Source organism: Bufo gargarizans, chromosome 8, assembly GCF_014858855.1.
Source record: "Bufo gargarizans isolate SCDJY-AF-19 chromosome 8, ASM1485885v1, whole genome shotgun sequence".
NCBI lineage: Eukaryota > Metazoa > Chordata > Amphibia > Anura > Bufonidae > Bufo > Bufo gargarizans.
Window position 1 is genome coordinate 192,447,584 of NC_058087.1, and position 20,249 is coordinate 192,467,832.

The 20,249-nt window shown below is 54.5% G+C and overlaps 1 protein-coding gene across 1 annotated transcript; it reads right to left on the reverse strand.

Moving 5' to 3' along the window:
- Window positions 1-10,679: 10,679 nt before the first annotated feature.
- TMEM265 (transmembrane protein 265) lies at window positions 10,680-19,061 on the reverse strand. Its single transcript, XM_044305102.1, has 3 exons — window positions 18,833-19,061; window positions 17,883-18,110; window positions 10,680-10,969 (listed from the first exon to the last, which is right to left on the reverse strand). Exons 1-3 carry the CDS (start codon window positions 18,854-18,856, stop codon window positions 10,817-10,819), a joined length of 405 nt encoding a protein of 134 aa, XP_044161037.1. The 5' UTR covers window positions 18,857-19,061; the 3' UTR covers window positions 10,680-10,816.
- Between the last annotated feature and the right edge of the window lie 1,188 nt (window positions 19,062-20,249).

Sequence of the window (20,249 nt, forward strand, 5' to 3'; positions counted from 1 at the left end):
GCCTTATGTCTAGAGGAGACGGACGGCGGGGGCGCTCTGTGCTCGGCCTTATGTCTAGAGAAGACGGACGGCGGGGGGCGCTCTGTGCTCGGCCTTATGTCTAGAGGAGACGGACGGTGAGGGGCGCTCTGTGCTCGGCCTTATGTCTAGGAGAAGGACGGCAGTGGGCGCTCTGTGCTCGGCCTTATGTCTAGAGAAGACGGACGGCGGGGGCGCTCTGTGCTCGGCCTTATGTCTAGAGAAGACGGACGGCGGGGGTGCTCTGTGCTCGGCCTTATGTCTAGAGGAGACGGACGGTGGGGGGCGCTCTGTGCTCGGCCTTATGTCTAGAGAAGACGGACGGCGGGGGGCGCTCTGTGCTCGGCCTTATGTCTAGAGGAGACGGACGGCGGGGGGCGCTCTGTGCTCAGCCTTATGTCTAGAGGAGACGGGCGGCGCTCTGTGCTCGGCCTTATGTCCAGAGGAGACGGACGGCGGGGGGCGCTCTGTGGTCGGTCTTATGTCTACAGGAGACGGACGGCGGGGGGCGCTCTGTGCTCGGCCTTATGTCTAGAGGAGACGGACGGCGGGGGCGCTCTGTGCTCGGCCTTATGTCTAGAGGAGACGGACGGCGGGGGGCGCTCTGTGGTCGGCCTTATGTCTAGAGGAGACGGACGGCGGGGGGCGCTCTGTGCTCGGCCTTATGTCTAGAGGAGACGGACGGCGGGGGGCGCTCTGTGCTCGGCCTTATGTCTAGAGGAGACGGACGGCGGGGGGCGCTCTGTGCTCGGCCTTATGTCTAGAGGAGACGGACGGCGGGGGGCGCTCTGTGCTCGGCCTTATGTCTAGAGGAGACGGACGGCGGGGGGCGCTCTGTGCTCGGCCTTATGTCTAGAGGAGACGGACGGCGGGGGGCGCTCTGTGCTCGGCCTTATGTCTAGAGGAGACGGACGGCGGGGGCGCTCTGTGCTCGGCCTTATGTCTAGAGGAGACGGACGGCGGGGGCGCTCTGTGCTCGGCCTTATGTCTAGAGGAGACTGACGGCGGGGGGCGCTCTGTGCTCGGCCTTATGTCTAGAGGAGAAGGACGGCGGGGGGCGCTCTGTGCTCGGCCTTATGTCTAGAGGAGACGGACGGCGGGGGGGCGCTCTGTGCTCGGCCTTATGTCTAGAGGAGACGGACGGCGGGGGGCGCTCTGTGCTCGGCCTTATGTCTAGAGAAGACGGACGGCGGGGGGCGCTCTGTGCTCGGCCTTATGTCTAGAGGAGACGGACGGTGAGGGGCGCTCTGTGCTCGGCCTTATGTCTAGGAGAAGGACGGCAGTGGGCGCTCTGTGCTCGGCCTTATGTCTAGAGAAGACGGACGGCGGGGGCGCTCTGTGCTCGGCCTTATGTCTAGAGAAGACGGACGGCGGGGGTGCTCTGTGCTCGGCCTTATGTCTAGAGGAGACGGACGGTGGGGGGCGCTCTGTGCTCGGCCTTATGTCTAGAGAAGACGGACGGCGGGGGGCGCTCTGTGCTCGGCCTTATGTCTAGAGGAGACGGACGGCGGGGGGCGCTCTGTGCTCAGCCTTATGTCTAGAGGAGACGGGCGGCGCTCTGTGCTCGGCCTTATGTCCAGAGGAGACGGACGGCGGGGGGCGCTCTGTGGTCGGTCTTATGTCTACAGGAGACGGACGGCGGGGGGCGCTCTGTGCTCGGCCTTATGTCTAGAGGAGACGGACGGCGGGGGCGCTCTGTGCTCGGCCTTATGTCTAGAGGAGACGGACGGCGGGGGGCGCTCTGTGGTCGGCCTTATGTCTAGAGGAGACGGACGGCGGGGGGCGCTCTGTGCTCGGCCTTATGTCTAGAGGAGACGGACGGCGGGGGGCGCTCTGTGCTCGGCCTTATGTCTAGAGGAGACGGACGGCGGGGGCGCTCTGTGCTCGGCCTTATGGCTAGAGGAGGCGGACGGCGGGGGGCGCTCTGTGGTCGGTCTTATGTCTACAGGAGACGGACGGCGGGGGGCGCTCTGTGCTCGGCCTTATGTCTAGAGGAGACTGACGGCGGGGGGCGCTCTGTGGTCGGCCTTATGTCTAGAGGAGGTGGACGGCGGGGGGTGCTCTGTGGTCGGCCTTATGTCTAGAGGAGACGGACGGCGGGGGGCGCTCTGTGCTCGGCCTTATGTCTAGAGGAGACTGACGGCGGGGGGCGCTCTGTGGTCGGCCTTATGTCTAGAGGAGACGGACGGCGGGGGGCGCTCTGTGCTCGGCCTTATGTCTACAGGAGACTGACGGCGGGGGGTGCTCTGTGGTCGGCCTTATGTCTAGAGGAGACGGACGGCGGGGGCGCTCTGTGCTCGGCCTTATGTCTAGAGGAGGCGGGGGGCGCTCTGTGGTCGGCCTTATGTCTAGAGGAGACGGACGGCGGGGGCGCTCTGTGCTCTGCCTTATGTCTAGAGGAGACGGACGGCGGGGGGCGCTCTGTGGTCGGCCTTATGTCTAGAGGAGACTGACGGCGGGGGGCGCTCTGTGGTCGGCCTTATGTCTAGAGGAGGCGGGGGGCGGGGGGCGCTCTGTGCTCGGCCTTATGTCTAGAGGAGACTGACGGCGGGGGGTGCTCTGTGGTCGGCCTTATGTCTAGAGGAGACGGACGGCGGGGGCGCTCTGTGCTCGGCCTTATGTCTAGAGGAGGCGGGGGGCGCTCTGTGGTCGGCCTTATGTCTAGAGGAGACGGACGGCGGGGGCGCTCTGTGCTCTGCCTTATGTCTAGAGGAGACGGACGGCGGGGGGCGCTCTGTGGTCGGCCTTATGTCTAGAGGAGACGGACGGCGGGGGGTGCTCTGTGCTCGGCCTTATGTCTAGAGGAGACGGACGGCGGGGGCGCTCTGTGCTCGGCCTTATGTCTAGAGGAGACGGGCGGCGGGGGGCGCTCTGTGCTCGGCCTTATGTCTAGAGGAGACTGACGGCGGGGGGCGCTCTGTGCTCGGCCTTATGTCTAGAGGAGACGGACGGCGCTCTGTGCTCGGCCTTATGTCTAGAGGAGACGGACGGCGGTGTCACGAGGGTGTCAAGAGCCACGCCTGACTCCGTTGTACCCGGGGTCAGGAAGTCGCAGCGGTTGGCTGCACGCTCTATGTCAGATAGGGAAGTTTCCTTATTGTAGCTTTCTGGGTTTGCTTTACAAACCCTTTTGGGTCACTCAGGGATCCGTAGCTCCTTCTCCTCAGCTGTTCCTTGTCCAGCACTCCCAATCCTCCTTATATTCCCCTCTCACACTTCTCTGGTTGCCAGAGATAGAGCTTCCTGCCTGGACATCTATTCTGACCCACTGGAGCTGTGTTGCTGCGTTCTCTGAGTGTTGCCTTAGAACGCTACCCTCCGGATCCCTGTTGGACCTTTGTGGACAATTGTTGCCGTCCACCTGGGTGTTTGTGTTTGTCTGTCCTCTCCCTGGTGTTTCCCTCTTAGTGCAGTGGTGAGGACTAGCGATCCCACCGGCCCGTTCATTATCTAGGGCTCATTTCAGGGAAAGCCAGGGTTTAGGCACGTGATCGCCGCACGGGTGAGGAACCCGTCTAGGGACGTCAGGGCAGGCAGGTGCCAGCTGCAAGGTGAGTTAGGGGTCACCACCTTTCCCTCTCCCTTGGGCAGGGCTTTCCCTGTTTTCCTCCCTGTGCGTGACGCCGGTCATTACATTATCTCTGGCCCTTTATTTTTGTGTAGGTAAAAAAAAAAAAAAAAAATTGTTTTACCTACTTAGAATCCAGTATGGATCCAATTGCTGCTCTGTCCGAACAATTTCATGGCCTGTCTTTGGAGGTGGCAGGATTGAAGGCGTCGGTCCTCCAGCAACAGCAGCAATTGCAACAGACCGCAAGCCCAGCGGTTGCTACTGGTAACCAGGTTTGCGGAACCCAAGGTCCCTCTCCCTGACAGATTTTCTGGGGGAAGGGACAAGTTTTTGACTTTTCTTGAGGCCTGTAAACTATATTTTAAACTGCGTCCTTACTCCTCTGGTAATGAAGAACAGCGGGTGGGGGTTGTTATTTCCCTGCTGCAGGGGGACCCGCAGTCCTGGGCGTTCTCTTTACCTACTGATTCCCAGGCTCTTCGGTCAGTGGATGAGTTTTTCGGGGCCTTGGGTCTCATATATGACGACCCTGACCGAGTCGCACTGGCTGAATCAAAATTACGGAGACTCCTACAAGGAGAGCGGCCGGTAGAGGAGTATTGCTCTGACTTCCGTAGGTGGGCTACGGATACCCAATGGAACGACCCGGCTCTCAGGAGTCAGTTCTGCTCTGGGTTATCCGAAAGGGTTAAGGATGCGCTTGCATTGTATGAGACCCCCTTTCCCCTTGACGCAGTTATGTCCCTTTCTATCCGTATAGATAGACGCCTTAGGGACAGGTTGAAAAAAACGGAGCCATTGGTAACCCCTCCCAAGCAGCAGTTTGTCTGTACGGACTTAGACGAGCCTATGCAGCTAGGAGGAACCACTCGTCAGGTCCGTCCTCCTGAGGTTCGCCGTAGGCGTGGGGTTTGTTTTTTTTGTGGGGAGAGGGGTCATTTCATTAATGTCTGTCCTTCTTTCCTCAGAAACAAAAAAACGTCGGAAAACTACTAACCCCAGGCTGTGCGGAGGATGTCAGCTGGGGGGTATATGTTTCCTCCATACGTACATCGCAATTTGTGTTGCCAGCGGTTATTGTTTTTGGTGATAAGACGGAGACTATTTCTTTTTTTCTAGACAGTGGAGCAGGGGTAAATTTGATAGATGCCCATTTTGCCCGCACTATGGGTTTGTCTCTCTGTACACTACAGAGACCTATTCCCATATTTGCTATTGATTCTGCTCCTCTGTCTCAGAGAAATCTCACCCACATGGTTCATAATTTACACCTTCGGGTAGGGGACCACCATAACGAGATGCTCTCATGTTATGTTCTGGAGGGGCTTCCCACTCCGGTGGTGCTGGGCCTTCCCTGGTTGGTAGCGCACAATCCAGTGGTGGATTGGCAGGCCAGGGAGATATTGGAGTGGAGTGAGCCGTGCAGAGAAAATTGCTTAAATAGCAATTGCTTAGTCGCCTCCATAGCTGCCCTACCTACATTTATTTCGGATTTTGAGGATGTTTTTTCTGAAAAGGGTTGTCAGAAGCTACCACCTCATCGTCCTTATGATTGCCCGGTTAACCTTATTCCCGGCGCAAAATTACCCAAGACCAGGTTATATAATCTTTCAGGTCCAGAGAGACAAGCCATGAAGGATTATATCTCCGAGAGTTTGGCTAAGGGACACATCAGACCCTCTTCTTCACCCGTGGCTGCAGGGTTTTTCTTTGTTAAAAAGAAAGATGGGGGCCTGCGTCCTTGCCTAGATTTTCGTGAATTAAATCGGATAACCATCCGAGACCCATACCCTCTTCCTCTCATTCCTGACCTGTTTAACCAGATTGCAGGTGCTCGGTGGTTCTCCAAACTTGATCTTAGGGGGGCCTACAATCTGATTCGTATCAAGGAGGGGGATGAGTGGAAGACAGCGTTTAACACCCCTGAGGGGCATTATAAAAATCTAGTGATGCCTTTCGGTCTGACCAATGCTCCTGCCGTCTTTCAACATTTCGTTAATGACATTTTTAGTCATCTAATCGGCAGGTTTGTGGTAATATACCTAGATGATATCTTAATTTATTCGTCTGATCTGAGAACACATGAGGAGCATGTCAGACAAGTACTGCAGGTCCTACAGACGAATGAATTATATGCTAAAATTGAAAAATGTGTTTTTGCCGTTCAGGAGATACAATTCTTAGGTTATTATTTATCTGCGTCAGGTTTCCGTATGGATCCTAGGAAGGTCCAGGCAATTTTGGATTGGGATCTTCCTGAGAACCTCAAAGCACTACAACGGTTCTTGGGCTTCGCAAATTTCTATAGGAAATTCATTAAAAATTATTCAGTGATCGTTAAACCCCTTACTGACATGACTAGGAAGGGGACTGATTTTTCTAAATGGTCTGACGCCGCTAAAGTTGCTTTTTCCTCTCTAAAAGAGAGGTTTACCTCGGCACCTGTACTAGTCCAACCTGATGTCTCTCAGCCTTTTATTGTTGAAGTCGATGCGTCAGAGGTGGGAGTGGGGGCTGTGCTGTCTCAGGGTCCGTCTCCTGGCAAATGGTGTCCTTGTGCTTTCTTTTCTAAAAAACTATCTGCAGCAGAACAGAACTACGATATTGGCAATAGGGAACTGTTAGCTATTAAACTAGCGTTTGAAGAGTGGCGCCACTTTTTAGAGGGGGCAGTCCACCCCATCACTGTGTTTACGGACCACAAAAATCTGCTGTACCTCGAATCAGCTAAGCGTCTCACCCCTAGACAGGCTAGGTGGTCGCTATGTTTTACCAGGTTTAACTTTGTAATCACCTATCGTCCTGGGGCAAAGAACACCAAGGCTGATGCACTATCTCGTTGTTTCCCTGGAGGGGGTAATGTGAGTGATCCGGTACCCATTCTACAAAGAGGAGTAGTTGTCTCTGCGGTACACTCTGCTTTGGAGGGGAAGGTGTTAGAGGCCCAGGGGGACGCCCCGGTCTCTTGCCCCTCAGAGAAATTGTTTGTACCGTTGAACCTACGTCTCGAATTATTAAAGGAACATCATAATTCAGCACTTGCTGGGCACCCGGGTAGTAAAGCAACCTTGGAGCTATTGTCTCGTCGTTTTTGGTGGCCAAGGTTGCGTCAGGATGTATTGGATTTTGTGTCTTCTTGTTCTACCTGTGCGCGCGCAAAAGTTTCACATACACGTCCTGCAGGGTCTCTATTACCACTCGTCATTCCCAATAGACCATGGACACATCTGTCAATGGATTTTATCACTGACTTACCTTTGTCTGCGGGTAAAACAGTTATTTTGGTAGTAGTGGACAGGTTTAGCAAAATAGCACACTTCATTGCGTTACCCGCACTACCTAATGCTAAGACTCTTGCTCAGGTATTCGTCAGTGAGATCGTGAAGCTTCACGGGGTCCCCTTCGATGTTGTTTCGGATCGGGGAACCCAGTTTATTTCTAAATTTTGGAAAGCTTTTTGTTCCCGTTTGGGGGTTCACTTGTCCTTTTCCTCAGCTTTCCATCCTCAGTCGAATGGACAGACTGAGCGTACCAACCAAAACCTGGAGACATATCTAAGATGTTTTGTGTCTGAAAACCAAGAGTTGTGGTCATCATATTTACCGTTAGCTGAGTTTGCCATAAATAATCGCCGTCAGGAATCCACTGGCAAGTCACCATTTCTTGGTGCATATGGTTTTCATCCCCAATTCTGTACTTTCAAAGAGGGGGGGTCTTCTGGGGTTCCTGAAGAGGAACGGTTTTCGTCATCTCTTTCATCTGTATGGCAGAAGGTGCAAGCTAACTTGAAAAATATGGGAGGTAAATACAAATGCATGGCTGATAAGAGACGGTCGCCAGGTCCGGACCTAGGAGTGAATGACTATGTGTGGTTATCTAGTAGGAATATCAAATTGAAGGTTCCCTCTTGGAAACTGGGTCCTAGGTTTATTGGTCCGTACAAGATTGTAGCCATCATCAACCCCGTGGCTTTTCGCCTGGAGTTACCTCAGACTTTTAAAATCCATAATGTCTTTCATAAGTCGTTACTCAAAAAATATGTTCCACCTCTAGAACCGTCACCGCTGCCACCCCCTCCTGTTGTCGTGGATGGTAATCTAGAGTTTCAGATATCCAAAATTATTGATTCTCGTCGGGTCCGCCGCTCTCTCCAATATCTGGTGCACTGGAGAGGTTACGGTCCCGAGGAAAGAATGTGGGTTCCTGCGTCTGAGGTAAACGCCGACAGGCTAGTTCAGATTTTTCATGCCTCTTATCCTGAGAGACCTGGTCCTGAGTGTCCGGAGGCCCCTCGTAGAGAGGGGGGTACTGTCACGAGGGTGTCAAGAGCCACGCCTGACTCCGTTGTACCCGGGGTCAGGAGGTCGCAGCGGTTGGCTGCACGCTCTATGTCAGATAGGGAAGTTTCCTTATTGTAGCTTTCTGGGTTTGCTTTACAAACCCTTTTGGCTCACTCAGGGATCCGTAGCTCCTTCTCTCAGCTGTTCCTTGTCCAGCACTCCCAATCCTCCTTATATTCCCCTCTCACACTTCTCTGGTTGCCAGATATAGAGCTTCCTGCCTGGACATCTATTCTGACCCACTGGAGCTGTGTTGCTGCGTTCTCTGAGTGTTGCCTTAGAACGCTACCCTCCGGATCCCTGTTGGACCTTTGTGGACAATTGTTGCCATCCACCTGGGTGTTTGTGTTTGTCTGTCCTCTCCCTGGTGTTTCCCTCTTAGTGCAGTGGTGAGGACTAGCGATCCCACCGGCCCGTTCATTATCTAGGGCTCATTTCAGGGAAAGCCAGGGTTTAGGCACGTGATCGCCGCACGGGTGAGGAACCCGTCTAGGGACGTCAGGGCAGTCAGGTGCCAGCCGCAAGGTGAGTTAGGGGTCACCACCTTTCCCTCTCCCTTGGGCAGGGCTTTCCCTGTTTTCCTCCCTGTGTGTGTTGCCGGTCATTACAGGCGGGGGGCGCTCTGTGCTCGGCCTTATGTCTAGAGGAGACGGACTGCGGGGGGCCCTCTGTGCTCGGCATTATGTCTAGAGGAGACGGACGGCGCTCTGTGCTCGGCCTTATGTCTAGAGGAGACGGACGGCGGGGGGCGCTCTGTGCTCGGCCTTATGTCTAGAGGAGACGGACGGCGCTCTGTGCTCGGCCTTATGTCTAGAGGAGACGGACGGCGGGGGGCGCTCTGTGCTCGGCCTTATGTCTAGAGGAGACGGGGGGCGCTCTGTGCTCGGCCTTATGTCTAGAGACGGACGACGGGGGGCGCTCTGTGCTCGGCCTTATGTCTAGAGGAGACGGACGGCGGGGGGCGCTCTGTGCTCGGCCTTATGTCTAGAGGAGACGGACGGCGCTCTGTGCTCGGCCTTATGTCTAGAGGAGACGGACGGCGGGGGCGCTCTGTGCTCGGTCTTATGTCTAGAGGAGACGGACGGCGGGGGGTGCTCTGTGCTCGGTCTTATGTCTAGAGGAGACGGACGGCGGGGGGCGCTCTGTGCTCGGCCTTATGTCTAGAGGAGACGGACGGCGGGGGGCGCTCTGTGCTCGGCCTTATGTCTAGAGGAGACGGACGGCGGGGGGCGCTCTGTGCTCGGCCTTATGTCTAGAGGAGATGGACGGCGGGGGGGCGCTCTGTGCTCGGTCTTATGTCTAGAGGAGACGGACGGCGGGGGGCGCTCTGTGCTTGGCCTTATGTCTAGAGGAGACGGACGGCGGGGGGCGCTCTGTGCTCGGCCTTATGTCTAGAGGAGACGGGGGCGCTCTGTGCTCGGCCTTATGTCTTGTCTAGAGGAGACGGACGGTGGGGGGCGCTCTGTGGTCCGCCTTATGTCTAGAGGAGGCGGGGGCGCTCTGTGCTCGGTCTTATGTCTAGAGGAGACGGACGGCGGGGGGCGCTCTGTGGTCCGCCTTATGTCTAGAGGAGACGGATGGTGGGGGGCGCTCTGTGCTCGGTCTTATGTCTAGAGAAGACGGATGGTGGGGGGCGCTCTGTTCTCGGCCTTATGTCTAGAGAAGACGGACGGCGGGGGCGCTCTGTTCTCGGCCTTATGTCTAGAGAAGACGGACGGCGGGGGGCGCTCTGTGCTATGTCTAGAGGAGATGGAGGGCGCTCTGTGCTCGGTCTTATGTCTAGAAGAGATGGAAGGCGCTCTGTGCTCGGTCTTACGTCTAGAGGAGACAGACGGCGGGGGGCGCTCTGTGCTATGTCTAGAGGAGATGGAGGGCGCTCTGTGCTCGGTCTTATGTCTAGAAGAGGCAGGGGGAGCTCTGTGGTCCGCTGTATGTCTAGAGGAGATGGACGGCGGGGGGCGCTCTGTGCTCGGCCTTTTATCTAGAGGAGACAGGGGCGCTCTGTGCTCGGCCTTATGTCTAGAGGAGACGGACGGTGGGGGGGCGCTCTGAGCTCGGCCTTATGTCTAGAGGAGACGGGGGGCGCTCTGTGCTCGGCCTTATCTCTAGAGGAGACGGACGGTGGGGGGCGCTCTGTGCTCGGCCTTATGTCTAGAGGAGACTGACGGCAGGGGGCGCTCTGTGCTCGGCCTTATGTCTAGAGGAGGCGCGGGGCACTCTGTGCTCGGCCTTATGTCTTGTCTAGAGGAGACGGACGGTGGGGGGCGCTCTGTGGTCCGCCTTATGTCTAGAGGAGGCAGGCGGCGCTCTGTGCTCGGCCTTATGTCTAGAGGAGACGGACGGCGCTCTGTGGTCGCCTTATGTCGAGAGGAGATAGACGGCGGGGGCGCTCTGTGCTCGGTCTTATGTCTAGAGGAGACGGACGGCGGGGGGCGCTCTGTGCTCGGCCTTATGTCTAGAGGAGGCGGGGGGCGCTCTGTGCTCGGCCTTATGTCTTGTCTAGAGGAGACGGACGGCGGGGGGCGCTCTGTGGTCCGCCTTATGTCTAGAGGAGACGGACGGCGGGGGGCGCTCTGTGGTCCGCCTTATGTCTAGAGGAGACGGACGGCGGGGGGCGCTCTGTGCTCGGCCTTTTATCTAGAGGAGACAGGGGACGGGGGGGCGCTCTTTGGTCAGTCCCTCACATCTTGACCTTTTGGCTTTCCTCGGCACTCTGGTGACCCTGACATTGTTTAGCGGACGCCTTTGTCTCTGTTCAGGTTTTATTAAATACACATCATATACACAAGTATAAAACACTCTATATACAGGAACTTTAGACAGAGTTTGGGGTTCAGTCTTTGGGGGAAATCTTCTTGCCCTTCACATTACATGGAGACCGCTGACGTCATTCAATCAGTGTCATCAGGTAAGAGATGAGAACCAGAAGGAAGGGCAGAGACACAAGAGCGCCCACAAATAGCAGGATACTCAGGACAGAGAATCTCCGGGAGCGGCGGGAGAGGGTGGCCTTCATCTGCTGGTCAGATTCCTGCTCTGCCTGCAAAACAGAAGATCAGAGGGGTCAGTACAAGGTGGACAGAGAGGAGGGATCAGTAGGAGGGTGGAAGAGTGTAGGGATCAGTAGGAGGACGGAGTGTAAGTTGATTGTCAGAGGACATTGTGTAGGGATCAGTAAGAGGTGGACGGAGTGTAGGTATTAATAAGAAGAGGACAACAAAGTGTAGGGATCAGTTAGAGGAGGATGGAGTGTAGACATCAGTAGGAGGAGGACGACCGAGTGTAGGGATCAGTAGGAGGACGACATGGTGTAGGGATCAGGAGGAGGACAACGACTTGGTGTAGGAATTGGTAGGCGGAGGAGGACTGAGTAGGGATAATTGTCGGGGGAAATTGTGTAGGGATCAGTAAGAGGAGAACAGAGCATAGGGTTAATTATCAGAGGGCATTATGTAGGGATCAGTAAAAGGAGTGTAGGGATCATTTGGAGGATGACAGGGTATAGGGACTGGTAAGAGGAGGATAGAGCATAAGGTTCACTGTCAGAGGACATTGTGTAGGGATCAGTAGGAGGACGGAGCATAGGGTTCATTGTCAGAGGACATTGTGTATGGATCAGTAGGAGGTGGCGGAAAGAGTGCAGGGCTCGTGAGGAGGTTGGAGCATAGGGTTCATTGTCAGAGGACATTCTGTAGGGATCAGTAGGAGACGGCGGAAAGAGTGCAGGGATCAGGAGGAGGATGGAGCATAAGGTTTATTGTCAGAGGACATTGTGTAGGGATCGGTAAGAGGAGTGTAGGGATCATTAGGAGGACGACCGAGGATAGGGTTCATTGTCAGAGGACAATGTGTATGGATCAGTAGGAGGAGGTGGAAAGAGTGTAGAGATCAGGAGAAGGAGGCAGAAAGAGTGTAGGGATCAGGAGGAGGACGGAGCATAGGGTTCATTGTCAGAGGACCCTGTAGGGATCAGTAAGAGTAGTGTAGGGATCATTTGGAGGAGGACAGAGTATAGGGACTGGTAAGAGGAGGACGGACCATAAGGTTCATTGTCAGAGGACATTGTGTAGGGATCTGTAAGAGGAGTGTAGGGATCATTAGGAGGAGGACAGAGTATAGGGTTGATTGTCAGAGGACATTGTGTAGGGATCAGTAAGAGGAGGCGGAAAGAGTGTATGGATCAGTAGGAGGAGGCAGAAAGAGTGCAGGGCTCGTGAGGAGGTTGGAACATAGGGTTCATTGTCAGAGGACATTCTGTAGGGATCAGTAGGAGACGGCGGAAAGAGTGCAGGGATCAGGAGGAGGACGGAGCATAAGGTTTATTGTCAGAGGACATTGTGTAGGGATCAGTAGGAGGAGGCAGAAAGAGTGTAGGGATCAGGAGAAGGAGGCAGAAAGAGTGTAGGGATCAGGAGGAGGACGGAGCATAGGGTTCATTGTCAGAGGACACTGTGTAGGGATCTGTAAGAGGAGTGTAGGGATCATTAGGAGGAGGACAGAGTATAGGGTTGATTGTCAGAGGACATTGTGTAGGGATCAGTAGGAGGAGGCGGAAAGAGTGTAGGGATCAGGAGGATGACGACAGAGTATAGGGATTGGTAAGAGGGGGACGGAGCATAGGGTTGATTATCAGAGGACATTGTGTAGGGATCAGGAGGAGGCAGAAAGAGTGTAGGGATCAGGAGAAGGAGGCAGAAAGAGTGTAGGGATCAGGAGGAGGACGGAGCATAGGGTTCATTGTCAGAGGACACTGTGTAGGGCTGAGTAAGAGGAGTGTAGGGATAATTAGGAGGATGACAGAGTATAGGGACTGGTAAGAGGAGGATAGAGCATAAGGTTCACTGTCAGAGGGTATTGTGTAGGGATCAGTAGGAGTAGGCGGAAAGAGTGTAGGGATCAGGAGGAGGAGGAGGCGGAAAGAGTGCAGGGATCAGGAGGACGGAGCATAGGGTTGATTGTCAGAGGACACTGTGTAGGGATCAGTAGGAGGAATGTGGGGATCATTAGGGGAGGACAGAGTATAGGGACTGGTAAGAGGAGGACGGACCATAAGGTTCATTGTCAGAGGACATTGTGTAGGGATCAGTAAGAGGAGTGTAGGGATCAGGAGGAGGAGGCGTAAAGAGTGTAGGGATCAGGAGGACGACAACACAGTATAGGGATTGGTAAGAGGAGGACGGAGCATAGGGTTGATTGGCAGAGGACATTGTGTAGGGATCATTTGGAGGGGGACAGAGTATAGGGACTGGTAAGAGGACAGAGCATAGGGTTCATTGTCAGAGGACATTGTGTAAGCATCGGTAGGAGGAGGCAGAAAGAGTGTAGAGATTAGGAGGAGGCGGAAAGAGTGTAGGGATCGGGAGGAGGAAGGAGCATAGGGTTCATTGTCAGAGGACAATGTGTAGGGATCAGTAGGAGGATGACAGAGCATAATAGGGTTTATTGTCAGAGGACAATGTGTAGGGATCAGTAGGAGGTGGAAAGAGTGTAGGGATCAGGAGAAGGAGGTGGAAAGAGTGTAGGGATCAGGAGGATGACGGAGCATAGGGTTCATTGTCTGGGGACACTGTGTAGGGATCAGGAGGAGGACAGAGTATAGGGACTGGTAAAAGGAGGACTGAGCATAAGGTTCATTGTCAGAGGATATTGTGTAGGGGTCAGGAGGCTGAAAGAGTGTAGGGATCAGTAGGATGACGGAGCATGGGGTGGAGCATAGGGTTCATTGTCTGGGGACACTTTGTGGGGATCAGTAGGGGGAATGTAGGGATCATTAGGAGGAGGACGGAGCATAAGGTTCATTGTCCGAGGACATTGTGTAGGGATCAGTAGGTGGCGGCGGAAAGAGAGCAGGGATCAGGAGGAGGACTGAGCATAGGGTTGATTGTCAGAGGAGATTGTGTAGGGATCAGTAGGAGGAGGAGATTGTGTAGGGATCAGTAGGAGGAGGCGGAAAGAGTGCAGGGATCAGGAGGAGGACTGACCATACAGTTGATTGTCAGAGGACATTGTGTAGGGATCAGGAGGAGGAGGACATTGTGTAGGGATCAGTAGGAGAAAGCGGAAAGAGTGCAGGGATCAGGAGGACGGAGCATAGGGTTGATTGTCAGAGGACATTGTGTAGGGATCAGTAGGAGGAGGCGGAAAGAGTGCAGGGATCAGGAGGAGGACTGAGCATAGGGTTGATTGTCAGAGGACATTGTGTAGGGATCAGGAGGAGGAGGACATTGTGTAGGGATCAGGAGGTGGAGGACATTGTATAGGGATCAGTAGGAGGAGTGCAGGGATCAGGAGGACGGAGCACATGGTTGATTGTCAGAGGACATTGTGTAGGGATCAGGAGGAGGAGGCGGAAAGAGTGCAGGGATCAGGAGGAGGGAGGACGCAGCATAGGGTTGATTGTCAGAGGACATTGTGTAGGGATCAGTAGGAGGAGGACATTGTGTAGGGATCAGTAGGAGGAGGCGGAAAGAGTGCAGGGATCAGGAGGACAGAGCACAGGGTTGATTGTCAGAGGACATTGTGTAGGGATCGGGAGGTGGAGGACATTGTGTAGGGATCAGTAGGAGGAGGCGGAAAGAGTGCAGGGATCAGGAGGAGGACGGAGCATAGGGTTGATTGTCAGAGGACATTGTGTAGGGATCAGGAGGTGGAGGACATTGTGTAGAGATCAGTAGGAGGAGGCGGAAAGAGTGCAAGGATCAGGAGGAGGACTGAGCATAGGGTTGATTGTCAGAGGACATTGTGTAGGGATCAGAAGGAGGAGGACATTGTGTAGGGATCAGGAGGTGGAGGACATTGTGTAGGGATCAGTAGGAGGAGGCGGAAAGAGTGTAGGGATCGGGAGGTGGAGGACATTGTGTAGGGATCGGGAGGTGGAGGACATTGTGTAGGGATCAGGAGGAGGAGGACATTGTGTAGGGATCGGGAGGAGGAGATTGTATAGGGATCGGGAGGTGGAGGACATTGTGTAGGGATCAGTAAGAGATGGCGGAAAGAGTGCAGGGATCAGGAGGAGGATGGAGCATAGGGTTGATTGTCAGAGGACATTGTGTAGGGATCGGGAGGTGGAGGACATTGTGTAGGGATCAGGAGGAGGAGGACATTGTGTAGGGATCGGGAGGAGGAGATTGTATAGGGATCGGGAGGTGGAGGACATTGTGTAGGGATCAGTAAGAGATGGCGGAAAGAGTGCAGGGATCAGGAGGAGGATGGAGCATAGGGTTGATTGTCAGAGGACATTGTGTAGGGATCGGGAGGTGGAGGACATTGTGTAGGGATCAGTAGGAGGGGGCAGAAAGAGTGCAGGGATCAGGAGGAGGACGGAGCATAGGGCTGATTGTCAGAGGACATTGTGTAGGGATCAGTAGGAGGAGGAGGACATTGTGTAGGGATCAGTAGGAGGAGGAGGAGGAGGACATTGTGTAGGGATCAGTAGGAGGAGGAGGAGGAGGACATTGTGTAGGGATCAGGAGGAGGAGGACATTGTGTAGGGATCAGGAGGAGGAGGACATTGTGTAGGGATCAGTAGGAGGAGGCGGAAAGAGTGCAGGGATCAGGAGGAGGACTGAGCATAGGGTTCATTGTCAGAGGACATTGTGTAGGGATCAGGAGGAGGACATTGTGTAGGGATCAGGAGGTGGAGGACATTGTGAAGGGATCAGTAGGAGGAGGCGGAAAGAGTGTAGGGATCAGGAGGAGGACTGAGCATAGGGCTCATTGTCAGAGGACATTGTGTAGGGATCAGGAGGAGGAGGACATTGTGTAGGGATCAGGAGGTGGAGGACATTGTATAGGGATCAGTAGGAGGAGTGCAGGGATCAGGAGGACGGAGCACATGGTTGATTGTCAGAGGACATTGTGTAGGGATCAGGAGGAGGAGGCGGAAAGAGTGCAGGGATCAGGAGGAGGGAGGACGCAGCATAGGGTTGATTGTCAGAGGACATTGTGTAGGGATCGGGAGGTGGAGGACATTGTGTAGGGATCAGTAGGAGGAGGCGGAAAGAGTGCAGGGATCAGGAGGAGGACGGAGCATAGGGTTGATTGTCAGAGGACATTGTGTAGGGATCAGGAGGTGGAGGACATTGTGTAGAGATCAGTAGGAGGAGGCGGAAAGAGTGCAAGGATCAGGAGGAGGACTGAGCATAGGGTTGATTGTCAGAGGACATTGTGTAGGGATCAGAAGGAGGAGGACATTGTGTAGGGATCAGGAGGTGGAGGACATTGTGTAGGGATCAGTAGGAGGAGGCGGAAAGAGTGTAGGGATCGGGAGGTGGAGGACATTGTGTAGGGATCGGGAGGTGGAGGACATTGTGTAGGGATCAGGAGGAGGAGGACATTGTGTAGGGATCGGGAGGAGGAGATTGTATAGGGATCGGGAGGTGGAGGACATTGTGTAGGGATCAGTAAGAGATGGCGGAAAGAGTGCAGGGATCAGGAGGAGGATGGAGCATAGGGTTGATTGTCAGAGGACATTGTGTAGGGATCGGGAGGTGGAGGACATTGTGTAGGGATCAGGAGGAGGAGGACATTGTGTAGGGATCGGGAGGAGGAGATTGTATAGGGATCGGGAGGTGGAGGACATTGTGTAGGGATCAGTAAGAGATGGCGGAAAGAGTGCAGGGATCAGGAGGAGGATGGAGCATAGGGTTGATTGTCAGAGGACATTGTGTAGGGATCGGGAGGTGGAGGACATTGTGTAGGGATCAGTAGGAGGGGGCAGAAAGAGTGCAGGGATCAGGAGGAGGACGGAGCATAGGGCTGATTGTCAGAGGACATTGTGTAGGGATCAGTAGGAGGAGGAGGACATTGTGTAGGGATCAGTAGGAGGAGGAGGAGGAGGACATTGTGTAGGGATCAGTAGGAGGAGGAGGAGGAGGACATTGAGTAGGGATCAGGAGGAGGAGGACATTGTGTAGGGATCAGGAGGAGGAGGACATTGTGTAGGGATCAGTAGGAGGAGGCGGAAAGAGTGCAGGGATCAGGAGGAGGACTGAGCATAGGGTTCATTGTCAGAGGACATTGTGTAGGGATCAGGAGGAGGACATTGTGTAGGGATCAGGAGGTGGAGGACATTGTGAAGGGATCAGTAGGAGGAGGCGGAAAGAGTGTAGGGATCAGGAGGAGGACTGAGCATAGGGCTCATTGTCAGAGGACATTGTGCAGGGATCAGTAGGAGGAGGACATTGTGAAGGGATCAGTAGGAGGAGGCGGAAAGAGTGCAAGGATCAGGAGGAGGACTGAGCATAGGGTTCATTGTCAGAGGACATTGTGTAGGGATCAGGAGGAGGACATTGTGTAGGGATCGGGAGGTGGAGGACATTGTGTAGGGATCAGTAGGAGGGGGCAGAAAGAGTGCAGGGATCAGGAGGAGGACGGAGCATAGGGCTGATTGTCAGAGGACATTGTGTAGGGATCAGTAGGAGGAGGAGGACATTGTGTAGGGATCAGTAGGAGGAGGAGGACATTGTGTAGGGATCAGTAAGAGGAGGAGGACATTGTGTAGGGATCAGGAGGAGGAGGACATTGTGTAGGGATCAGTAGGAGGAGGCGGAAAGAGTGCAGGGATCAGGAGGAGGACTGAGCATAGGGTTCATTGTCAGAGGACATTGTGTAGGGATCAGGAGGAGGACATTGTGTAGGGATCAGGAGGTGGAGGACATTGTGAAGGGATCAGTAGGAGGAGGCGGAAAGAGTGCAAGGATCAGGAGGAGGACTGAGCATAGGGCTCATTGTCAGAGGACATTGTGTCGGGATCAGGAGGAGGACATTGTGTAGGGATCGGGAGGTGGAGGACATTGTGTAGGGATCAGGAGGAGGAGGCGGAAAGAGTGCAGGGATCAGGAAGAGGATGGAGCATAGGGTTGATTGTCAGAGGACGTTGTGTAGGGATCAGTAGGAGGAGGACATTGTGCAGGGATCAGGAGGAGGAGGACAGACTATAGCACGGTATTTACCTGCAGAGCCAGGATTAAGGCTTTGATCCCGAGGCAGGAGACCCCGCACACAATGCTAATTATGGCCAGTCTTCTCTGGCTGCAGGACAGGAAATACCTGTAAGGACTTCTTCTTTTCTGCTGGCCGTCTGGGGGTTTCGAGGGCTGTGATGGATCACTGACCAGTACCTGGAGTTCCTGCTGTGCGTCTCCATTCAGAAGCTTCTGGTCATGAGAGATTGCCGTTACCTTAGGTGGGACAGGATGGGAGAGGTATGAGACGTGTGCGTTGCTGTCCTGCCAGAGCATTGATGTAGTCGGTGGCCTGAGTGGTTACAGGTGACGTGTTGTCCTAGTCTGGGTTCACATCACGCTTTTTTCTTTCGTTATAATATACAGTACAATATACAGTAAAGTGGATGCCTCAGACGGGTGTCCCGGGCATTTGTCCCCATAGTGCTCTATGGTGTTGTTTGTGTGCCGCACAAATTCAACGTATATGTTAAACAAGCAGCAATAACGTGGTGTGAGCCCAGACTTACCTCTATATTGTCCCACTTTGGGGCACGTCACACCCCAGTAGCGGTTTTATCGCTAAAATGGTAACTGACGCACACCTGAGGCTGGCTCATCCATCAGCCAAGAAGTGCCCCCTGGCTCCCCTGCCAGGCCTCGATCTCCGGCCCACCACTGTGGTTGTCCGCCTGAACTGGGGACTTGATGCTCAGCCTCCGTCCCCTTACTGATGAAAAACTCCCAACCATCCAGAAGCCATTCCGCTGCTTAACAAACAGGACTTATTGTGTGAATCTGCTGGCAGGTGCTGCTCTAAGTACCGCACGGCCACCTGACGAGAAAACACTCTGCAGGTGCTGCTCTAAGTACCGCACGGCCACCTGACGAGAAAACACTCTGCAGGTGCGTCGCCCTCCTGGCAGCGGGGAGTTGGGTGCTCTTCTGTCTCCACGTACCTGTGGCTGCTGTGCCTCAGTCATGTTCTCTCATCCTGCAGACGTCTTCACTGGCAGAGGTGGTGGATCTATGCTGCGGTGGGGAGCTCTGCACTGCCGTATTAGAGGCTGTGCTCACCACAGTGACTCAGTGGGTCAGGTATGACATACCTCTGCAAGGTGTGGGACTCTCGTTGTGACTCAATGCCTGGAATGAAACCACATTCCAGTGTCCAGGCCCATCCCCTGCTTCCCTTGCGTGCTTTGTACATGGGCGGAGTATGAGACTGGACAGTCTGTTATTAGTGTGTCATTATAAGGAGGTGTTGGGAGTAATAAGGTGGAGAGATATGTGTAACATGAGCGGCTTTAGGAGCGAATCAAAACCAATATCCGCAGGAAGAAGCTTTAGCTCTGTGCATGAGGTAAAGAAGGGGCAGCTGTGCAGTGTAACGTATGACAAGAGGGCACTTCCGTCTGTGTTTTATGGTTTGAAGACAGAGGGGTGTCTGGTTCATGCAGTGTAAGGTATGAAGATGGAGGACTGCCGGGTCTGTACAGCCAAGATAGAGGACTGCTCGGTCAGCGCGGGCTAAGGTATGGGACAGAACACTGCTCGATCAGTGTGGGGTAAGGTGTGAGGATGGAGGACTGCTCGGTCAGTGCGGGGTAAGGTATGGGACAGAAGACTGCTCGGTCAGTGTGGAGTAAGGTGTGGGACAGAAGATCGCTCGGTCAGTGCGGGACAGAAGATCGCTCGGTCAGTGCGGGGTAAGGTGTGAGAATGGAGGACTGCTCGGTCAGCGCAGAGTAAGGTATGGGACAGAACACTGCTCGGTCAGTGTGGGGTAAGGTGTGAGGATGGAAGACTGCTCGGTCAGTGTGGGGTAAGGTGTGAGAATGGAGGACTGCTCGGTCAGTGTGGGGTAAGGTATGGGACAGAAGACTGCTCGGTCAGTGCGGGGTAAGGTATGGGACAGAAGACTGCTCGGTCAGTGCGGGGTAAGGTATGGGACAGAAGACTGCTCGGTCAATGCGGGGTAAGGTATGGGACAGAAGATCTCTCGGTCAGTGTGGGGTAAGGTGTGAGAATGGAGGACTGCTCGGTCAGTGTGGGGTAAGGTGTGAGAATGGAGGACTGCTCGGTCAGTGTGGAGTAAGGTGTGGGACAGAAGACTGCTCAGTCAGTGTGGGGTAAGGTGTGGGACAGAACACTGCTCGGTCAGTGTGGGGTAAGGTGTGAGAATGGAGGACTGCTCGGTCAGTGTGGAGTAAGGTGTGGGACAGAAGACTGCTCAGTCAGTGTGGGGTAAGGTGTGGGACAGAACACTGCTCGGTCAGTGTGGGGTAAGGTGTGAGGATGGAGGACTGCTCGGTCAGTGTGGAGTAAGGTGTGGGACAGAAGACTGCTCAGTCAGTGTGGGACAGAACACTGCTC

What these genes read in the sequence shown, in the direction of transcription:
- TMEM265 (XM_044305102.1), bottom strand. Translation starts at nt 18,856, where the DNA reads ATGACTGAGGCACAGCAGCCACAG. An exon ending in CTGAGGCACAGCAGCCACAG is followed by an intron (nt 18,111 to 18,832) that starts GTACGTGGAGAC and finishes GTCCCACCTAAG; the next exon opens with GTAACGGCAATCTCTCATGA. An exon ending in CCTTAATCCTGGCTCTGCAG is followed by an intron (nt 10,970 to 17,882) that starts GTAAATACCGTG and finishes TCTGTTTTGCAG; the next exon opens with GCAGAGCAGGAATCTGACCA.